At 40.2% G+C, this 19,945-nt stretch overlaps 1 protein-coding gene across 13 annotated transcripts in view; it reads right to left on the bottom strand.

The window, feature by feature from the left end:
• The window catches only part of ZNF827 (zinc finger protein 827), a 174,621-nt gene that overhangs the window by 17,273 nt on the left and 137,403 nt on the right, over positions 1 to 19,945 (bottom strand). For 12 of the 13 annotated variants that reach the window (XR_004182667.1, XM_017959093.3, XM_021938834.2 and 9 more), the window contains 2 exons: positions 4,603 to 4,740; positions 997 to 1,168 (listed from right to left, as the gene is read on the bottom strand). Coding sequence is in view for 12 of the 13 variants with exons in the window: in XM_017959093.3 (XP_017814582.1) it covers positions 997 to 1,168; positions 4,603 to 4,740 (310 nt within the window). In the remaining variant the exon portion in view is untranslated. The remainder of the gene's footprint in view (positions 1 to 996; positions 1,169 to 4,602; positions 4,741 to 19,945) is intronic. The other variant, XM_021938833.2, reaches the window with a different exon arrangement.

The raw sequence follows: 19,945 nt of genomic DNA, 5'->3' as shown, positions 1-19,945 counted from the left end.
TTAGAAAATTCTTCTGCTTTCTGGGATGCCTCTAAAGTAGTCACTGTGCCAAACAGACTAAGGCCCAGCATCATGTAACAATCACATATGTATTATCACGATGCTAAATCATCATAAAGTTAATTTAAAACCATGGATTCCAGATGCTGCACATCACCTAACTGATTTCCTTTGGGCAAAGAGATGCGGGGTAGCGTTGCCAAGGTATTTAGTGGTGCTGGTACACTGATAAACTCAGAGAGCACCTCACAGCCCAGGAGCCTCTCTCTGGCTCTGGAAACCTTCCCTAGTAGCAATGAAAGCACATACAGTTTGTTGCATGGCACTCCAAGCAAGAGGCTACTCTATCTGGGACAACTTCTGATAGAAGCCACCCATCCCTAGAGACATTCCTGCAAAAGGAAGTTTCCACCAATCAGTATGGCATATCTCTAGGGCAAGATCTGATAGACAGCCAGAAACTTGGGGGTTTTATGACCATCAAACCAATATTGATTCATGATTGAATACAGAAACGAAACATAAAATTAAAATCCAGGTACTAAAGGGTGATACAGCCAAGGGGAAATATGTAATGCCTCTGGGCTATTTCTCTGGGGTTCTCAGATTTACATTTCCTCAGCTTTTTTTTTTTTTTTTTTTTTTTAAGCAATTCTTAGGGAGCAGCAACACACTCAGTTACAAAGGTTGGAGCTTCTGAGCGGAACAGACCTAAAAATTCATCGTCCCCAGAGCCCAGTCACTGTCTGGAGCTCCACCCCAGAGAGCCACCTCTAAGATCATTTCTCTTTCAATTAATACTACCAGGGGCACCCAAGCCAAGAGAGGAGTCTGTGCAACTGCAGGGCTCAATCTAAGCAACGAAATTACGCAAATGAAGGCCAGGCTATGACTGAGAAAAGGAGCCTCGTGATGTATGCCCACAGCAGACAGGTAGGAAATGTTGAAGCCAAGAGTCTGAGAAAGGCAGACTAGCATGTTCCATCTGCAACTCACCTGTAATAATAAGGATGTTTCTTCCCGTCACTGCCTTCAGAGGTGACGGCGCTGACAATGTCCTCGGTGTCTGTACTCACCAGCTTCACGGAATGGACAGTCAAGTGCTGGTTCAGATTTGCACGGCACTTAGCAGCATAGGGGCACAAGTGGCATTTGTATTTTCTTTCCTCTGGGGGAGAAGGAACAGGAAAAAGCCCAAATCGTTTTCAAAAAGGAAGTCCCAACACCTTGTAAGAATCACTTAAAGGTATAAAGGAAAGAATGGTTCAAGTCACATCTCAGATGGCAACAATGGTAATGCCTTGGAATTGTAAGTATCTAAAAGTTTTTGCCCAGCAGGTCACTCCTGTATTAGTACTTTTAAATATCTCCGGCTGGGCACTGTGGCTCACACCTGTAATTCTAGCACTTTGGGAGGCGGAGGCAGAAAGATCCCTTAACGACAGGAGCTTGAGACCAGCCTGGGCATCACAGCGAGACTCCGTCTCTACAAAATTTTTTTAAAAAATTAGCCAGGCGTGGTGGCACAGGCCTGTAGCCCCAGCTACTTCGGAGGAGGAGGTGTGAGGATTCCTTGAGCCCAGGAGGTCAAGGTTACAGTGAACCATGATCACATCACTGCACTCTTGCCTGGGTGACAGAGGTAAACCTTGTCTCAAACAAAACAAAACAAAACAAAAAAAGAAAAAAAAGTCCCAGGGCAACTAGAATAGATAGCCTGTCTTTTTTTTTTTTTCCTGGACACCCACAGCCCCTTTTCCTGATAAGGTAAGCCCCATACAGGCCAAAATAATATTTTGTGCGTGAACAAGTGTGTGTGTGTGTGCACCCCATGTTTCAGTAGTGGGTGGGTGCTGAGCAGGGGAGGGGGAATGAAACACAGCATTTGCAGGACTGCAGTGTAAAAGAGGCCTCATCATTTTCCCTAAGCTCCTGGCTTGGGTCAGCCAAGAAATAATAATAAAAAAGAAAACTAATGAAATTAAGGGGAAAAAATGCTGTGTGAAATAATTTAATTGGAAATTTCATTTTACATAAATAAAATAAAGAATTTCTATTAATTTCTTAATGGAAACCCTCTCATAAAACTGACAAATGTTTCAGTATCATTTCCAGAGTGGCATTCTGAATTCGTTTGATTAATCAAGCAAATTAAAGTAAAAGGAGCAGGCTTTGCTTTCATCATACAGATAAAGGTAATAGCAGAAGATGAAGGAAAGAACAACTCCAGTGTTCTATCCTTGATGCTTACTTGGTATTACTGAGCCCGGCTTAAAGAAAATACCTGTCTTCTTTAGTTCACAGAGAAGAACACGGAAACAAAATATGAGACCATTATTATTATAGGTGGTCCCCAACATCCTGAAGGGCTGGCATCTGGGCTCCGCAGGGTCAGGGGAGGAGCCCTACCATCCAGATAAAATGTGTCCTTTCTTTAGAAGTTTTGCGTTTGTATGCATAAGTGAGGTTGGTAAGTTTTGTTATTAAGGTTATGCATCCTCCATAAAGTGAAACTGTGGAGCTTTAAAAATCTTTTTCTATCATTTGGAAAGGTTTAACAATGTCGGAATTTCCTCTTCTCAAAAGGTTAGAAGGAACTCACCAGGGAAAACTTCTGGACCTGATGCCTTTATTAATGATACGTCCTTCATAATTTTTCCAAATTTCCCTTTGGGAACTGATTGATTCAAGTCTCCCCCTCCCCCCACTTTGGGTCAATTTTAGTCATTCTGTTTAAATGATCTATGTTATCTAAGTGTTCAGCTTTTTTTCTTAGAGCTTCATTATTCTCCAGTAATTCTTTAACATCTTCCACACTGATGATTAGGCTTCCTTTTTCATTCCTAATTTTGAGTATTTTTGCTTCATTTTCTTAATCAGGCTTAAAAGGATTTATCTATTTTATGGCCATCTTCTTTCTAGACTTTGTTGTTTCATCAATTCCTTAAGATGACTGTTAAGTTCCTCTATTTTTGTCTTTCTCTAATTAAAATGTTTACGTCTATAAATTTCCTCTGACTAGAGCTCTTGCTGTTTGCTCCCGGTTTACGTATGAAGTGTTCTCTGTTTCATTCCTTTTAGATGTCTGTTATTTGAATCTTTATTTTCTCCCTTTTTCTTTGGTCCAATTAGGCAGGACGTTTTATTGACCCTTACTTATTTAAAATTTCATCTAAGTATGCTCAGAGAATGTGACCTTATAAAACTCCACTTTTTTGAACATGTTAAAGTATTCTTTGTGGCTAAGTATATAACTAAATTTTGTCTTTAGTGGAATTTAAGATTAAAAATATTAAAAATATAAAGAGAAAAGACACTAGTCTGGGCAGCATGGTGAAACCCCGTTTCTACAAAAAACTTTTTGTTTTTTTTGAGACTGAGTTTCACTCTTGTCACTCAGGTTGGAGTGTAGTGGTGCGATCTTGGCTCACTGCAACTTCCACCTCCCGGGTTCAAGCGATTCTCCTGCCTCAGCCTCCTGAGTAGCTGGGATTACAAGCGCACGCCACCACACCCGGCTAATTTTTGTATTTTTAGTAGAGATGGGGTTTCACTACTTTGGCCAGGCTGGTCTCAAACTCCTGACCTCAGGTGATCCACCCGCCTTGGCCTCCTAAAGTGTTGGGATTATAGGTGTGAGCCACCATGCCTGACAACAAAAACCTTTTATTAAAAAATTAGCCAGGCATAGTGGCAGCGTGCACCTGTAGTCCCAGCTACTCAGAAAGCTGAGATGGAAGGATCGCTTGAACCCGGGAGGCAGAGGTTGCAGTGAGCTGGGATGGAGCCACTGCACTCCAGCCTGGGTGTCAGAGCAAGACCCTGTCTGGGGAGGAAAAAAAAGACAAAATTAATCTTGTCCTATTAATTCTTCCTGTCTTGCTTTTTAAATTTTGTGTGATGTATGAAACCTTTATTTTGAACTTTTCTTTATCATTTTGTTTTTGTGTTCCCTGTAAAGAAGATACATCTGGATTACTTAAAAACCTGATTTCAATGTAAAAATGGAAATGTCTGATTTTATTATTTCCATCTTGCTTTATGTTTACTACTGATTTTACCTTATGTCTTTTTGTCTTCAATTATTTTTGCTGTGTGGACTAAGTTACTATTTATTCCTCCTTGTTAACTTGGTTGCCTTCCCTTTCCCATCTCTCAGAACCAACCATATTTCTCCACAATTACATGTAAATAAAGGCAGAAGCTGTTTCTCCACCGAGGTGCCTTTTCCCCAGCTGCTCTGACCCATCACAATAAGATAAAACCAGTAAGATGGAGTGTGTCCCCCTGTCCTGCACTCTCAGGATGAGCTCAATACATTTTTTTTTTTTACAGAATTTAGGAATTTTACCGGAATAAACCTAAATTGTGTATATTTTCTCATCAGTCCTACTTGGAACTCAATGAACCCTTTCAATACAAATAAAAAAGCCTTTCCAAGGTCTTCTTTAAACATGCCAGGCAAAACGGCTTGAAAATGTCAGGATAAACACATTCCCAGCGCTTCCTGTAACGCCTCTCTTAGAGAAACTCAGCTTCTGGAGAGTAAAGAAGTTGGTGATGGAGCATGGAGGGCTGACAGCCCAGGCCCCACTCACTCACCTGTGTGCAGCGACAGGTGTCGGGACAAGGTCTGCTGTCGGCCAAACACTTTCCCACACACGTCACAGGGAAAAAGTTGGTCATTGAATTTCCAGGATGGTAATCCATTCCCTGCCTCTAGGACTATCTTTTCTGTTTCTGGGTCAAAAGAACAAAGCATCATGAGAAATAAGGCAACAAGAATACATTTTCTGTTAGTCAACATTCAGAATTTCAGCAGAGCCTTCCCTCTGAAGAACGTGGCTAGTAACTGCAAATGAGTCTCCGCAACTGGTTTTCATGCTCATTTCCTGTCTCTAAGAAGGCCATTCTTGAAAGCTGTGGTGGCAAGTGGATTCCAACACCCGTCAAATCTTCAGTATTTTCTGTCTTTCATCACTGAAGACCAGCCAACTAACCCTCTAGTCAGTTGACAGCACTGTGCCCAGTATACAGCAGATACTCAATAAATACTTGTTGAAAGAGTTGCCTGACTTGCATGTTAAAATTCCAGAAACATAGGCTCTTGCCACAAGACAGTAAATAAAGGATTGTAGGCTGGGCTTGGTCACTCACACTTGTAATCCCAGCATTTTGGGAGGCTGAGGCGAGTAGATCACTTGAGCTGCAAAGTTCAAGACCAGCCTGGCCAACATGGTGAAACCTTGTTTCTACTAAAAATACAAAGATTAGCTGGGCATCATGGCGGGTGCCTGTAATCCCAGCTACTTCAGAGGCTGAGGCATGAGAATCGCTTGAACCTGGGAAGCGGAGGTTGCAGCGAGCTGAGATCACACCACTGCACTCCAGCCTGGGTGACAGAGTGAGACGCTGTCTCAAAAAAAAAAAAAAAAAAAAAAATTGTAAGTCTCAGATTCTGATGTGAAAACAAATGGTGCTATCCCTTGAAAGGAAATATACTTTCATTCTCTTTAAGAAGAAAGCTTTGCTCTTCATTCCAGTTTGAGCAAAATCCTTAATGAGGAATTTGTGCTAAGTAGACTCAGTGATGACTACCGCACACTGTGCCACAGAAAATTCCCTAATGCAAGAATGAACCAGAATTTCCCCAAAGGTCTCACATTTGGGAAAACAGTGAGTGCCACAAGTTGTCCACCCATAATTCATAGCCATGAACGAAACAAACGGACTTTAATACATTCTGTAATCATCTTAAAGAGTTTTTATTTTCTCATTCTTATCCCTAGGATTACCTTTAATCCTAATTCATGTTTCTTCTTGTGGAACTGTACCAGATTATATAAACATTCCTTCTATGATAATGTCATAAAATAGGTGACAGAGAACACCAGGAAGAGGGAAGGAGACACTTCTAAAAGGACACTTGAATGGGCCACTGATAGGCCTTTCACCTCACTTTGAAGACGAAGACAAATGATACATTAAGTTAATATCTTGTCTTCTACCTCAGTAAATCATTGCAAATCTCCTTAAAGCACAGTGCTGCATTTAGAACTGGACACCATGTGGTGATAATTGAATGGTGGTAAGAACTTCTCACAATCTAAGCAGATGAAAATGCTCACAACACGAGTCAGAGAAAACATCAGAAGAAAGAACTTTATTTCACACAATTTGGTTAAAACTGCTTCCCAATACAGGCTTCCACCTGTATGTGGATAAATCAATGGGATCAATTTTCATTTGAATGATTTTCCAGATAGGGTAATCTAAGGGAAGAAGAAACAAATATGAATGTATGTCTGGAAAGGGGAGGAGGGGAAATGATGGTGAAACTGCAATAATGTTCGCTGTGAGGCACCTGCCAGTAATCCCAACACTGATAAAGCACATGAATTGATTTATCTGTGTTTGTTAAAACGTAGCACTTGGGGCCTTAGGGAGAAGAGTTGCTCTTATTAAAGTAGAAATGTGTGACTAAAAACCTCTCAAGGGGAAGAGAATTAAAAAAAGGAAGTTGAACTTCTGAGAACAAGAACTACTCTTAGACGGCTGTCCTTGAGTCCAAGCAGTGGGCATTTCAGCTGTGCAGTGAATTTCAGTATATCAGTAGCTCCTTTTCAGTGTATAATAAAAACAGTGCTTCCAAGAACGATAATGGTAATAATTATAAGGAGAGGTCAAGAGGGTGCAGGGTCTCTTAATACATTCATAACAAGAATGAATGAATTGGGTCAAATACCAAACAAGTAGATGCAATTAAAAATAGATAAGCATCTTAATAAATCCTTCAAGTATCAGTCATGTACTCAAGAAGTTGAAGCATCATGAACTGTCTGATTCCTTCCACTGGTCTTAGAAAATGATGAAAGCACAAATCTCATCATGTCTTGTTCTGTATGCCAATGGCTCCTCAAGGCCACACTTCTGGCTTCTGAGTCCTTCATGGCCTGGCTCTGGCCACCTCCCACCACCCAAATGCTTGGCAAAGTAGACTGCTTGACTTTTCAGGAACAAACAATTCCCTTTTAAGTATCATTGCTTTTGAATCAACTGTTCCTCCACCAACAGTTACTCCCCACAACTACTTCTGTACAATAAACTCAGACTCAATTTGAAGCCCCATCTCAGATTTCATCTCCTTAGTGAAGCCCTGCCCAATTCCCAAGGAAGATTTAGTCATTTCCCCTGCTCTGTCCCAGGGCACTTTTATGAATATTTCCATTGTACCACTTTACCTGTTATATCACTTGTTTACATATCTTCTATAAGCTATATATATATATATATATATATATACACACATACATATAAAACACCCAGTATAGTCCAACGTGAAGCAGTGCTCAGTCAACACGTCCCCTGGCCTCCCTCCCCTGGGGGAAGGGTTCTGCATTATTTATTTGTGTATCCTCAGCATTAGCACAATCTCTGCTACATAAGAGGTGCTTAGTATATATTTGTTGAGTAAATGAATGACTGAATAAAAGGGTCCAAGTAAGGCAGAGAATAGACATTATTCTTATTTTATAGAGCAAAAGACTAATAATTTAGTAGCATTCATTAAGGCCCATGGCCAATTCAGAATGAAAAATCAGGCTACCTGCCTTTTGAATTACTGTTTTAACTCAATTCACTAACTGCTTTCATGATTCTATTAGTGGAAATGTTTGCAGTCCTGAGCCATACCTCCAAAGGCTCTAAATTCTTACCTCTTCCCAATAGCATCAAGCCACAAGATGATTCCCTTTATGATGAACTCTGGCAGTTGCTATTTGTCAGTTAACCCAACAGTCATTGTCAACTTTCCTTATCCCCTGACTTCTCCAGCCATGGAAGCAGCTGGGGTAGCCATGTGCCAAAGTTCTGAGAAGGCTTTTGCGTTTCCGTTAAAATGAAGGATATGACTAGTATTGCCCCTTTCTCTTTTCCAGCCTTGATCACAGAAGAAATGGTTAGGACTCTGGCAGCCATTTTGTGAATATGAGGCATGAAGACAAAAGCCAACTGCCAAAGATGGAGAAAGGGAAAGATGGGAAAAGTATAGGTCCTTGATATGGTTTGGTTCTGTGTCCCTGCCCAAATCTCATGTCAAATTGTAATTCCCAGTATTGGAGGTGGGGCTTGGTGGGAGGTGACTGGGTCATTAGGGGTGGAGTTCTCATGAATGGTTTAGCATGGTCTCTCTGGTGCTGTTCTCATGATAGTGAGTGAGTTCTCACAAGATCTGGTTGTTTAAAAGTGTGCAGCACCTTCCCCTTCTCTATTCCTACTGCTCTGGCCATGTAACATGTGCCTGCTTCCCCTTCACCTTCCACTATGACCGGAAGCTTCCTGAGGCCTCCCCAGAAGCCAAGCAGATGCCAGCATCATGCTTCCTGTACAGCCTATGGAACTGTGAGCCAATTCAACCCCTTTCTTTATAAATTACCCAGTCTCAGGTATTTCTTGATAGCACTGCAGGAACTGACTAATACAGTCCTCTGTGACATTTCTCAGTAGCTGAATGAACACCAGCAACCACCCACTTCTGGACTTCTTGTTTCGTGAGGGAAATAAGTCCCTGTTTGTTTCAGCCACCGTTGGTTGGGTTTTCTGTTACTTGTAACATTCTTAACTGAAGGCCCTTCCTATGGTTCCTCTTGGTCTTAGGACTTTGAACATTAGGTTCCACCTTTTGACAGGCTTTAATTCCCAAAATCCCCCATCCTGTGAAGAACTCTCCACATTAATTATCAACAGCAACAAGTGTACAGCCAGCCGAACACATTTCCATCTTAATTATCTTCTTCTGTTGGGAAAGAAAAACCTTAAAAGCTTCTTTTAGATTACTCAGGAATTTCCTTTAAAAAAACTTTTTATGAAGCATAATATATGTAACAGAAAAGTGCACATATCAATAACTGCTTTTAAGTTAGTTCCAAAGTCACAAAACAGCTTGGAATATGGGTACTATTTTTAAATTTTTGCTACTCTTCATCTTGATTCCCCTATCCCTTAGCATTTGTTTCATTATTTTAAGTAGCTTGAATGTATACTTAAGATTCTCTTCATTTCTTTTAGAAATACTTGTCTAATGGTAACCTCTTTTTTTGTATGGAGTCTCATAGGATTTTGTCTCTTATAAAGCGTTTTATTTCTTTTCACACTCTTATGTTCTGATCCCGGGGATAACCATAAATTGCTTCCAGAAATTCCTGGCTACTCGGTATTATGTGATCAGATGTTTTTTCTCCACTTTTCCACCTATGATGTTTGCCTTGAATGTCATTTGGGCTTTTCCTCTTCCTTATATAGGTTTTTGTTTTAAATGAAGCAAACAGGTGTATAGGATTAAGCACTTTTGTCCTTATAGTACAGCTGGAAAAATAGGAACACAGTGTAAGGAGAACGATCCCATCTTAGCAATCCGAAAACAAGGCTTTCAGCTCTTCCTATTAATGGTGAACTGAGGTCTGTCATCCATAATGATGAGGACTAGTTGGTCAAAATACAATACAGCAAACTATGCTTCTTATAACCTAGTTATTCAAGGGGACATGTCTCATTTCACGCATAGGTCCTGGGAAGATGAAACCCATCCAGCATGTCTCCAAAAATTTTCCTTAATTAAACACATTTCGTAGAATTCAGGAGGGAATTCTATCAAAATCTGCTTGACAAAACATTATATCAAGTAGAGCACTCAGTTATCTTCAGATCCAATTTGTTCATTTTCAGGAGGATAAAAATGAAGCCTTATATTCCAAGACCTCTCCAACCCCAGGGTAACCCACAACTTGCACAAGGTTGGGCAACAGTTTCCACAGTAACTAAGTCTCTATCCTGCCCCAAATCTTCAAGGAGGAACCTGAACGATCATCTTGTTCAATGTTTTCTGTTTTATATATTAGGGAACTGAGGCCAAGAGAACCTAAGTAATTACCCCAGGTAACCTGGCTAGTGACTCTGGGAGAGCAGAGACAGACCCACGGTGTCATTCAAGCTCCTCCAAGCCACATGAAATCAATGCCAAAGTCTACAAACAAACAAAGGAGGGATTTTTCTTCTCTTCCTGTTCTTTGGCTCTGAGTTTAATACTCCTGGTTACACATGGACATGTGCAGATTTAGCAACAATCCACAGACACTAGCACTTTTCTCCATTTCTCTTCTTAAAAGTGTAAGCCTAGAATATTTCCAGGCACAGAGATGTTAGAAACTCTAATATGTCAAAACTTAGAATAAAGAAGGAACAAGAGGAAGATCAAATAGGGAAGTCCTAAAAGCCAGTCCTCTCTGAGGTAAACATGGTATTACTGAAGAAAGTTCCCTTGAACCTTTCATTGCCATTGGGGAGCATTTTCGGTAAAATTAAACAAACACACAAATAAGCAAAACCTCAAAAAACAACAGGGACAAAGGAAAGGACTTTAGTTTGCTTCCTTTCAATTTTAACATAATTTGACCCTATATTTGGTGTATTGTTTGGCTTTGTGGGCACATTTTACTGTGTGAAAAGATCCCTGTATTCTCTGACAAAACAGCCCTCTCGAAGAACCATCTCTCAACCTGATTTTGGTAAAAGAAATGCTAAGACAGAAGGCTTTATTTGGCGACAGCTGTAAGCAAAAGATTGGCCAAAATATGACCTCAATGCATAAATAACTGTTCAGATCAACTAAATCTCATTACTGAAGAAGAGGCTCTGGGGCCGCTTGGGTTTTCCATTGTGACATGTGGTATTTTGATCACTTCTTTCTTTCATGATCAAGGCTGGAATGTTTTGTTTTGAGGCATACCTCAAACTGAAATTCTGAAATCCTCTGTAGTCTTGGATAGGTTAAAACCTACCAGGTCATTTTCCAGGCAGAAAGCAGAGGGCATGGAACTTTCTGGTCAGACTCTAGCCCTACTGGCTCTGTCCTTTGGTTTCATGGGTTCTGCATGGCCTCTGCTTAAAACAAGCTACCACCTTCTGAGGGCTGCTTGTGAAGCTAAGAGTCAGCTGTGGTTTATGACTCTTCGGGGGTTAATATCTTTGTTCCAGTGCTTGCAGCTCGTCTACATTCCTTTTTAATTTTTTCAGAGTCATTTCAATTTAGGGTTACTTGCCAACATCTACCGTTTTAGAATTTCCAGCTCAGAGGATCTATCTTGCCGTGTCACAGCTGTACTGGAACAACAGCCACAGTGCAGATGGCTGGCACTGGTGACCGGTCCCATCATTTCATTTACTACTAGTGACCCTGCACAAGATGCCAGAAGTGTTGCTCATGCCAGTCCTAACAGACTTACTAGGCTCCCTATGACCACCTCTCTGCAGGTCTTGGTGGAACCAGCTTCCCCTTTAAGTACCATTACACTCACCCAAAAACAGACTTTTCTGCAGGTCAAGGTGTTGCCTCAATGAACTGCTAAGATAGAAGAATTGAGAAACAGTTTTTGTCGGCTGGGGGCAGTGGCTCAGGCCTGTAATACAAGCACTTTGGGAGGCCAAGGCGTGTGGATCACAAGGTCAGGAGTTTGAGACCAGCCTGGCCAACACTGTGAAACCCTGTCTCTATAAAAAATACAAAAATTAGCTGAGTGTGGTGGCATGTGCCTGTAGTCCCAGCTGCTCGGGAGGCTGAGGTAGGAGAATCGCTTGAACCCGGAGGCAGAGATTGCAGTGAACTAAGACCATGCCATTGCACTCTAGCCTGGGTGACAGAGTAAGGCTCTGTCTCAAAAAATAAAAGAAAAAAAAAGAAAAGAAAAAAGAAATAGTTTTTGTCAATCTGTGCTCAGTTAGAAACACTGGGTGGAGATTCTTAGATGTAAAAGACTTAACAGCCTTGATCTTTGGGCTCATTTCAACCTTCAATGCTTAACAAACTTAGTAAAGTAGAATTTTGTATTACTACTTTCAGAGGGTCCATGCACAGGCCCTGGGAAGATGACACCCATCAAGCATGTCTCCAAAAATTTTTATTAATTAAACCCATCTGATAGAATTCAGGTGACAGTTCTATCAAACTCTGACAGAGCATTAGATCAAGTAGAGGACTCTGATACTTCCAATCCAACTCCTTCATTTTCAGGAGGACAAAAAAGGAAGCCTGCCACTCCAGGACTTCTCAGACCCCAGGGCACCCCACATCTTGCACGGGGTCAAGTAACAGTTTCCACAGTAATTAAATCTCCATCCTGCCCCAAACCCAAGATCAAGGAGGAATCTTAACAATCATTTTTTTTCAAAGTTGCTGTTTTACATATAAGAAAACTGAGGCCTAGAGAACCTGAGTAACTACCCCAGGTAATCTGCCTAGTGATTCTGGGAGAGCAGAGACAGACCCACAGTCTGCCTGCTCCTCTAAGCCATATGTAATCAATGCCAACTGCTTAGTAAACAGCTGCTTCTGAAAAATCGTCCCAGGAAAACTGGGTGACCTTTTTTTTTTTTTTTGCTTAGTGCTGGGTAACAGCTTAAAAAATACTTACTGATTGATTTGTATCGTAAATAACTGTGTTTTCTATATATGGTTCTTTATGCAGGTCATTTTAAATCAATAGTAGAAAACTGGACCTTGATTCCTTGGGTAACAGAAATGGCTAGTACTAGATGCCCCTAATTCCAGTGAGGCTGATCACATAGAACTTGAGCACCATCAGGACCTTCTCTAAGTCTCCAAATGTAGATAGTCACTGCCAGAATCTAGGCCAATTGATGTCTGCCATTATAACAATATTTCTTTAAAAAAAAAAACTATATAACTGAATCCTTTACAAAATCCACATACGAAAAGTTGGATATTGCTTCCATGTTTTCCCTGTACTTGTATTTCCAAGATTAGTGGGATCCTCTATAAAACCTTATTGAATAAATGACATAATCACATCACCAAGATCAGGACTGTTGTACTGAACGTAAACCTAATTTTATATTACAACATGGAAGCAAACTGACAATATTGATTCAGGAATCATGTCTAAAGGACCTGGTTATTATCTTGCCCATTACACAGACCAGTGACCACTTCTCTTCTTAATGATGATGGTAGGATTTAAGGTCTTAGCAAATGCCCTCAGAATGTCCCAATGGTCAGGCCATTTATAAATCTTTGTTAGAAAAATAATCAGGCCTGAAAATTATGTCTTTTTTGTTAGTTTGTTTGGCTTTGTGACGGAAACTGATGTTTATTTACTCAACGTCTAACAGAATATGCAGGTTTTTGTTTTGTTTCAAGGTGGCAACGTGCCCAGTTAAAAACATACCTTCCTTACTAGCTTCCATTGCTATTAAAGGCTGGTCATGGAACACAGTTCTGGACAATGAGATATAGGTGGTAGTTCCTATAAAGACTTGCCCTTCACTCTGCCTCCTCCTTCTTGGCTGTCTGGAGGTACCGCAGCTCTCTTTCAATCATGAAGATGAAGGCCATCGATAACAATGGAGGAGCAGAAAATAAAATGGTGGGTCCTTGACGTTTTCCTCAAATAGCTATACCAGTCTTACATTGCCTATTTCTGAATTCTTTATTATGGGAGAAAACAAATCCATAATTGGTTAAGTCTCTGTGGTTAAGTTGAACATGATTCCAACAAATAAAGACTTAACGTGTATAGTTTCATCCAATTTTGGCAATTTATCTCTATTATGCAAAACAATATTGGAGTTTGTTAACAGTATATTAAGGAGACCATACATAATTAAAACAATAACTTATATTTATGGAGGACTGACCACTGCATTAGTCACTATATGGTGCATTTTACACATATGTTTAATATTTAACCTTATAGCAGCACTATGTATTAAGACACTATGATTACCATTCTTATTTTACAACAAAACAAAACAAGAAAACAAAAACAGTATCAAGTTCAGGGTGGCTAAACTCAAGGTCATCTAGCTGGTAAGTGATAGCCTTTCCCAAACCCAAATCTGTCTGACTACAAAGCCCATACTCTCAACCATTTATTACATTATACTACAAGACCAAAGAGGAAAATCTAATGGTTCTAATTTATTTCACGAGAGACAGATCTTCTGTCTGTTACAATCTCGATTTGTTCCGCTGTAAATTCACCAACCATAAAGAAGAAGCATCCGCGATCACATAAATCTAAAGAGAGCTTTATTGAGGCAACCTAAATGCTTCCCCCAGGGCCTGCCTGGAGAGAGAATGGTGGAATTTGGAGGCTCTGCCTCATTTCTGTTACCCAAAGCCTCTTTGGCCTCTTCTTTACATCTTTACATCTACTGAGTTGCTGCATATGAAAAATCTGAGCACCAATTATGTAAATTTTAATCATAAAACTTATTTCAGGTCAGCTTTCACTTGCTCCAGAATGAGACCCTTATAGTCTGTTCTTTCAACTTTTCCCAGTGAAGAAAAATAACAGGCATTCAAGTGCAGAGCTACCTAAAGACTGTATTAGGTGATAGCACATCTTTAAATCCAAAAGTTATCTTCTGTAATTTACTATAAAGTATGGGCACATATAAGAACACCTTGAGGAAAAACATTATCATTGGGCAAATACAAGAATTTCCTCTTTTCTCTTGTTTGTTGTTGAACTGGGTTTTCAATATATATTAATATTTACTGAGTAAATGAGGAAAGGAATAAACGAAATGAAAAGAGCAGATCACTATAATTAAAAATTTAACAATTCTCAGAGTATTCTAGAAATACTCTGAGTTTAGAAAGTAAATCCAGACTTTCTAAAATACTAAAATTTTAATGTTAATTTACTCCTGAAATTTTGCAATGTGCTATGCATCATACCTACAGAATACTGAATATATTTCTTTTTAAAATTCAAGTCACAGTCATTTCCAAATATTATTCAAGTAAGCCTCTAGGGATTCTGCAGTTCTCTTCACTAAGATTGGAATCCACTGGTATTCTCAATTATTCTAGTCTTCTTTTCTTATGAACAAGCCTTGATCATATCAACCCTTCCTTTAAAGATTTCTAAATTTCCTTAAAGCCCTTATCAGCTCCCAGACACTGCAATATTCTTGTGTGACGACATCCAGTTTCAAATTTTCAGTCTTCCTCTTTCTCTGCTCCTAACCTATTGAATTTTGTATTAATAGAAAATATAACTATTCTACTTTGCCTTTCTCCTGACCTTGGGTTTTAGCACATTATAACATTTTTGTTAGCTGATGGCAGATTTAACATTTTAAAGCAACAGTGGTCACAAATATTTTTTCTCTTTGATCCAGAAATCCTACCTATTTGATTAGGCAGAGTTACATGTTTTTATATGATGGGAATTTCTGTTTGTTGGTTTATGTAATCATTTTTCCTCAGGCGGGCAATCACAGACACAGGACTGGGAAATACTTTGTGTCTTAGTTCATTCAGGCTGCTATAACAAAACACTGAATGGCTTATAAACCACAGAAATGTTTTTCTCATAGTTCTGGAGGCTGAGAAGTCCAAGATGAAGGCACTGGCAGAATCAGTGTCTGGGAAGGTCCTGCTTCCTCACAGACAGCCATCTTCTCACTCTACCCTCAGATGGCAGAAGAGGCAAGGGGTCTTTTATAAGGGCCTCTTTTAGAGGGGCACTAATCCTAGTCATGAGGGCTCCACTCCCAAGACCTAAGCACTTCCCAAAGGCTCCACCTTCTAAATAGCATCACTTTAGGGGTGAGGAATTTAATGTATGAATTGAAATGGGGGGACATAAACATTTAGACCACAGCACTTTGTTAGCTAGGAGAGGAGGAAAGGGATTATTAGCATTTTCCTATGAATGTATGTCATAATGACTGGCAGCACTGATAATTAGTTACCAGTAATAATAAGTAGCATAGTTGGCATATTTTTTTTTATATAAATAAAATAGGCCATCTCTATTATATCATTCTCAGTAATTTGAATACACACATACTTTCTTTAATGGTTGAGAAAACTTTGGATTTAGGTGTAGCTGAAAGAGGAATTATACATGTGAATAGCTAAGATTTATTTAGCACTGATTTTACTCTGGGCACTGTGCTAAGGCTACAGGTTTTACTTACATAATTTCATTTAATCCTCTTAACAAAAGATTAAGGTTGGTCTCATTATCCTTATTTTATAGATGAGACAAATCAAAGCGCAGAATTGATTAAGAAATCAGCTTGTTCTTACATAGCTGGTAAGAGGGAGAGCCAGGATTAAACCCAGGATGCCCAACTAGGAAGCGCATGTACTCTACAGCTTTCCTTACACTGCACACAACTCTAGTTGTGTCCATGGGGTATGTCATTCCTCTTTGCAAAAACCTCTACTTTCTGTGACAAAGTAGATAAAGGCTGATAGCCTTGAGGCTGAGATTCTGGCCTCAAGATTTCTATGAGATGGTGACCTCGTTTTGGACCTGGTGCTAAGGAGGCCAATACCATGTGTTAAATGTTTCTCTTTCCTAGGTGGCAAGTGCTGCTGCATTTCATGGCCTCAGATCAAAATACAACCTCATTAGCTGCTGTGAACACAATGTTCCTGTTGAAGAATGGAATGGAGTTAAGAGTGTAGAAGGTCTGATGTAAATTTACTCCTACTCCAAATGCATATCCTATTGACAAAGAGTTTGAACTATTGCATTTGTATATGAAAGTCAGGGCATTCTATTGTTTTCAGTTGTCACAAGGGAAAAAAAAAGAAAAAAAAAGAAATGGCATTACTACTGTCAATATAAATAAATGAAAAATCTAAGCTACTTCTATTTGTCATTTCAGGATTGGGAAATGGACTTTTGGCCCACAAACCAGAAATATATATATCCAACAGCCCAGGAATAGACATATAATTTTTTTTTTTTTTTAAGATACAGGGTCTCTTTGTCACCCAGGCTGGAGTGCAGTGGCACGGTCATAGCTCACTGCTGCCTCGAATTCCTGGGCTCAAGCAATCTGTCCATCTTGGCCTCCCAAAGTGCTGGGATTATAGGTCTGAGCCACTGCGCCTGGCTTGGGATATTTTTAAGTAACAGATAATATTCAATGATTCAACTCCAAAGTAGTTGAGCAAAAGAAGTACCTACATTTAAAAAAGACGTCTTCCTTCCATTTCAATTTTCAAATTGAAAAGGAATTCAAATAAATTAAATAAAAAGATCAATGTAAAATTTTGGCTACAAATAACACTAGAGAAAGATCAAATAATAAACTGGAAAATATGGCAGGACTACCTTACTCCTGAGTGGAAATGCAATACATTCTAGTTATGTGCCCTGTATTACTGTAGGCTGTTTGTGTATTGATTTTTCTCATGCATTATGACTTGGCCACCTTTAAAAAGCATCTCTTCCAACCCTCTCTTTACATAGATCTTAAATATAATAGACAATAAATATTTGTGGATTTGTTTAAAATTCCACTAGCTATAGGCAAGAGAAAACATGCATAGATGCATACATATGTAATTTAATGTCAATAACTTCCACATAGACAAGGCTGAGAAGTCCCAGCCTGTGCATACTGCACCCTTAGGGTTCCCTAGAGTGACAGAACTAATAGTGTGTGTGTGTATATGTGTGTGTGTGTGTGTGTATATATATAAAGAGGAGTTTATTAAGTATTAAATTACACTATCACAAGTTCCACAATAGGCTGTCTGCAAGCTTGAGGAGCAAGGAGAGCCAGTCTGAGTCTCAAAACTGAAGAACCTGGAGTCTGATGTTCAAGGGCAGGAAGCATCCAGCATGGGAGAAAGATGTAGGCTGGGAGGCTAGGCCAGTCTTGCCTTTTCACGTTTTTCTGCCTGCTTTATATTTACTGGCAGCTGATTAGATTGTTCCCACCAGATTAAGGGTGGGTCTGCCTTCCCCAGCCCACTGACTCAAATGTTAATCTCCTTTGGCAACACCCACACAGGCACACCCAGGATCAATACTTTGCATCCTTCAATCCAATCAAATTGACACTCAGTACTAAACATCACACTTTCCTACCCTATAACAGAAAGCTGTTACCTCTAACTTTGATGGTAAAAGTTCAACCTCAAAAGGTCTTTGGAGACCTTCCCTCAGCAGAATCTTTGCCTCATCTTTGGTGAATTAGGGAGAACTGGAAGAAGGCATAGTATTGCTTCTAGTTCATAGAGAACTTGAGATGTAGACAAGCTAATTGCTTGCCTAAGGTCTTCCAGCAAAATTCTGACTGGGGAGACGTCAGTCTCAGCTCAGCTCCCTCTTCACCTCATCCCCCTGCCTCCCCACATGCTGAGGTTCAGGTTCTTAACCACACTACATACCAAAGGCTTTGCAGAACGAATCGGTCTTTAACCATACACTGTATTATGGAACATGTACTACAGCAGACAACAGATGTCACCATGAGAATCTTATTTTCTGCTGTTTCCCAATTTTGGCATGTGAACATTTATAACCTTAATGTTGCATGAACAAAGATTTTTGCATTTAATATTAATATGGGAACTCACAAATCCTCCTTCTCCAGTTGAAAGGCTGCCACATTCTGATTTCAACAGTGTATGGCTGCTTTTTCAGCGTGTAAATTTGCCTCAAGGTCCTGTTGGTGTCTTCTGAGCTGAAAATGTGGTCACATTCTAGTCTTACAGGAGACAATGTCAGGTAAAATGTCTAGAGATTTTCACATTTGTCATTTTCAAAGCACACATAGCCTGTAATCCCAGCACTTTGGAAGGCCAAGGTGGGAGGATTGCTTGAGCTAGGAGTTGCAGACCAGCCTGGGCAACATGGCGAAACCCTGTCTCTACAAAATTAGCCAGGTGTGGTGGTGTGTGCTTGTAGGCCCAGTTACTCAGAAGGCTGAGGCTGGGGCGGAGTGGGGATGGGATAGGATGGGATGGGACGGGATGGGAATTGCTTGAGCCCAGGAGGTTAAGGCCACTGCACTTCAGCATGGGTGACAGCGAGAGACCCTACCTCAAACAAACAAACAAACAAACAAACAAACAAACCAAAAACAGCGCATACATACCCAACAACAGTAAAGGCCGATGGAAAAGGTTTTTACTTGTCAAGACCTAATTCACAGAGATATTTCTACTGTTAAGGAAACCAGTAACATCCACAGCAGAACAAAACACTGCATAACACCATATCCCAAATACTGGTTTGGCAAGAAACCATGGGTTAAAAAGTGAGTTTTCAAAGACAGGGCTTTCAAGAGGACTGGCACCTTTATTTCCTCTTCCAAAGTGAAGGTTTAAAAAAAAATGGCAAACTCTGCTGTCTAGCCAAGGCTGCCGAACCATGTGTAACTGCCAAACCACCCAAGAATCAGTCAGTGGCTGGTAGACAGTGGGTGAATCTGCTTCCTCCCCTGAGATGCATGTGCTGGGGATGTCCTCATAGGGTCATGCCAAGTCAGAGGCAAGATGTTATGTTTTTTCTTTTTTGAGACTAAGTCTCACTCTATTGCCCAGGGTGGAGTGCAGTGGCGTGATCTTGGCTCACTGCAATCCCTGCCCACTGGGTTCAAGCGATTCTCATGCCTCAGCATTTCCAGTAGCTGGGATTACAAAGCACCCACCACCCCGCCCAGCTAATTTTTGTATTTTTAGTAGAGATGGGGTTTCACCATGTTGACCAGGCTGGTCTTGAACTCCTGACCTCAAGTGATCCGCCCGCCTTAACCTCCCAAAGTGCTGGGATTACAGGTGTGAGCCACCGTGCCTGGCTGGCGTTATGTTTTGCAAATAATTTTCGTCTCTTAGAGCCCATGGCTCTGAATTACACAATTCTGGGACTACATCTGCAATAATTATGAATCAATGGCATTCTAACATAATCTACTTTCCCAAAACAAAAATTAGAGGTCAGATCCCCTCAGGCTCAAATCAGAACCTGAGTTCCTCTGTGTTGGATCTCACTGCATGAATTAGGCAACACGATAATGAGAAGTATTTCCGTTTGAGCCAATCGTTTTGCCCTAAATGATAGAACGTGTACGAGTTAATCCCTACATTAGATTCACATGTGCGAGGTAACGT

This window comes from Papio anubis, chromosome 3, assembly GCF_008728515.1.
Source record: "Papio anubis isolate 15944 chromosome 3, Panubis1.0, whole genome shotgun sequence".
Classification (NCBI taxonomy): domain Eukaryota; kingdom Metazoa; phylum Chordata; class Mammalia; order Primates; family Cercopithecidae; genus Papio; species Papio anubis.
This window is presented reverse-complemented; position numbering and strand designations above follow the sequence as displayed.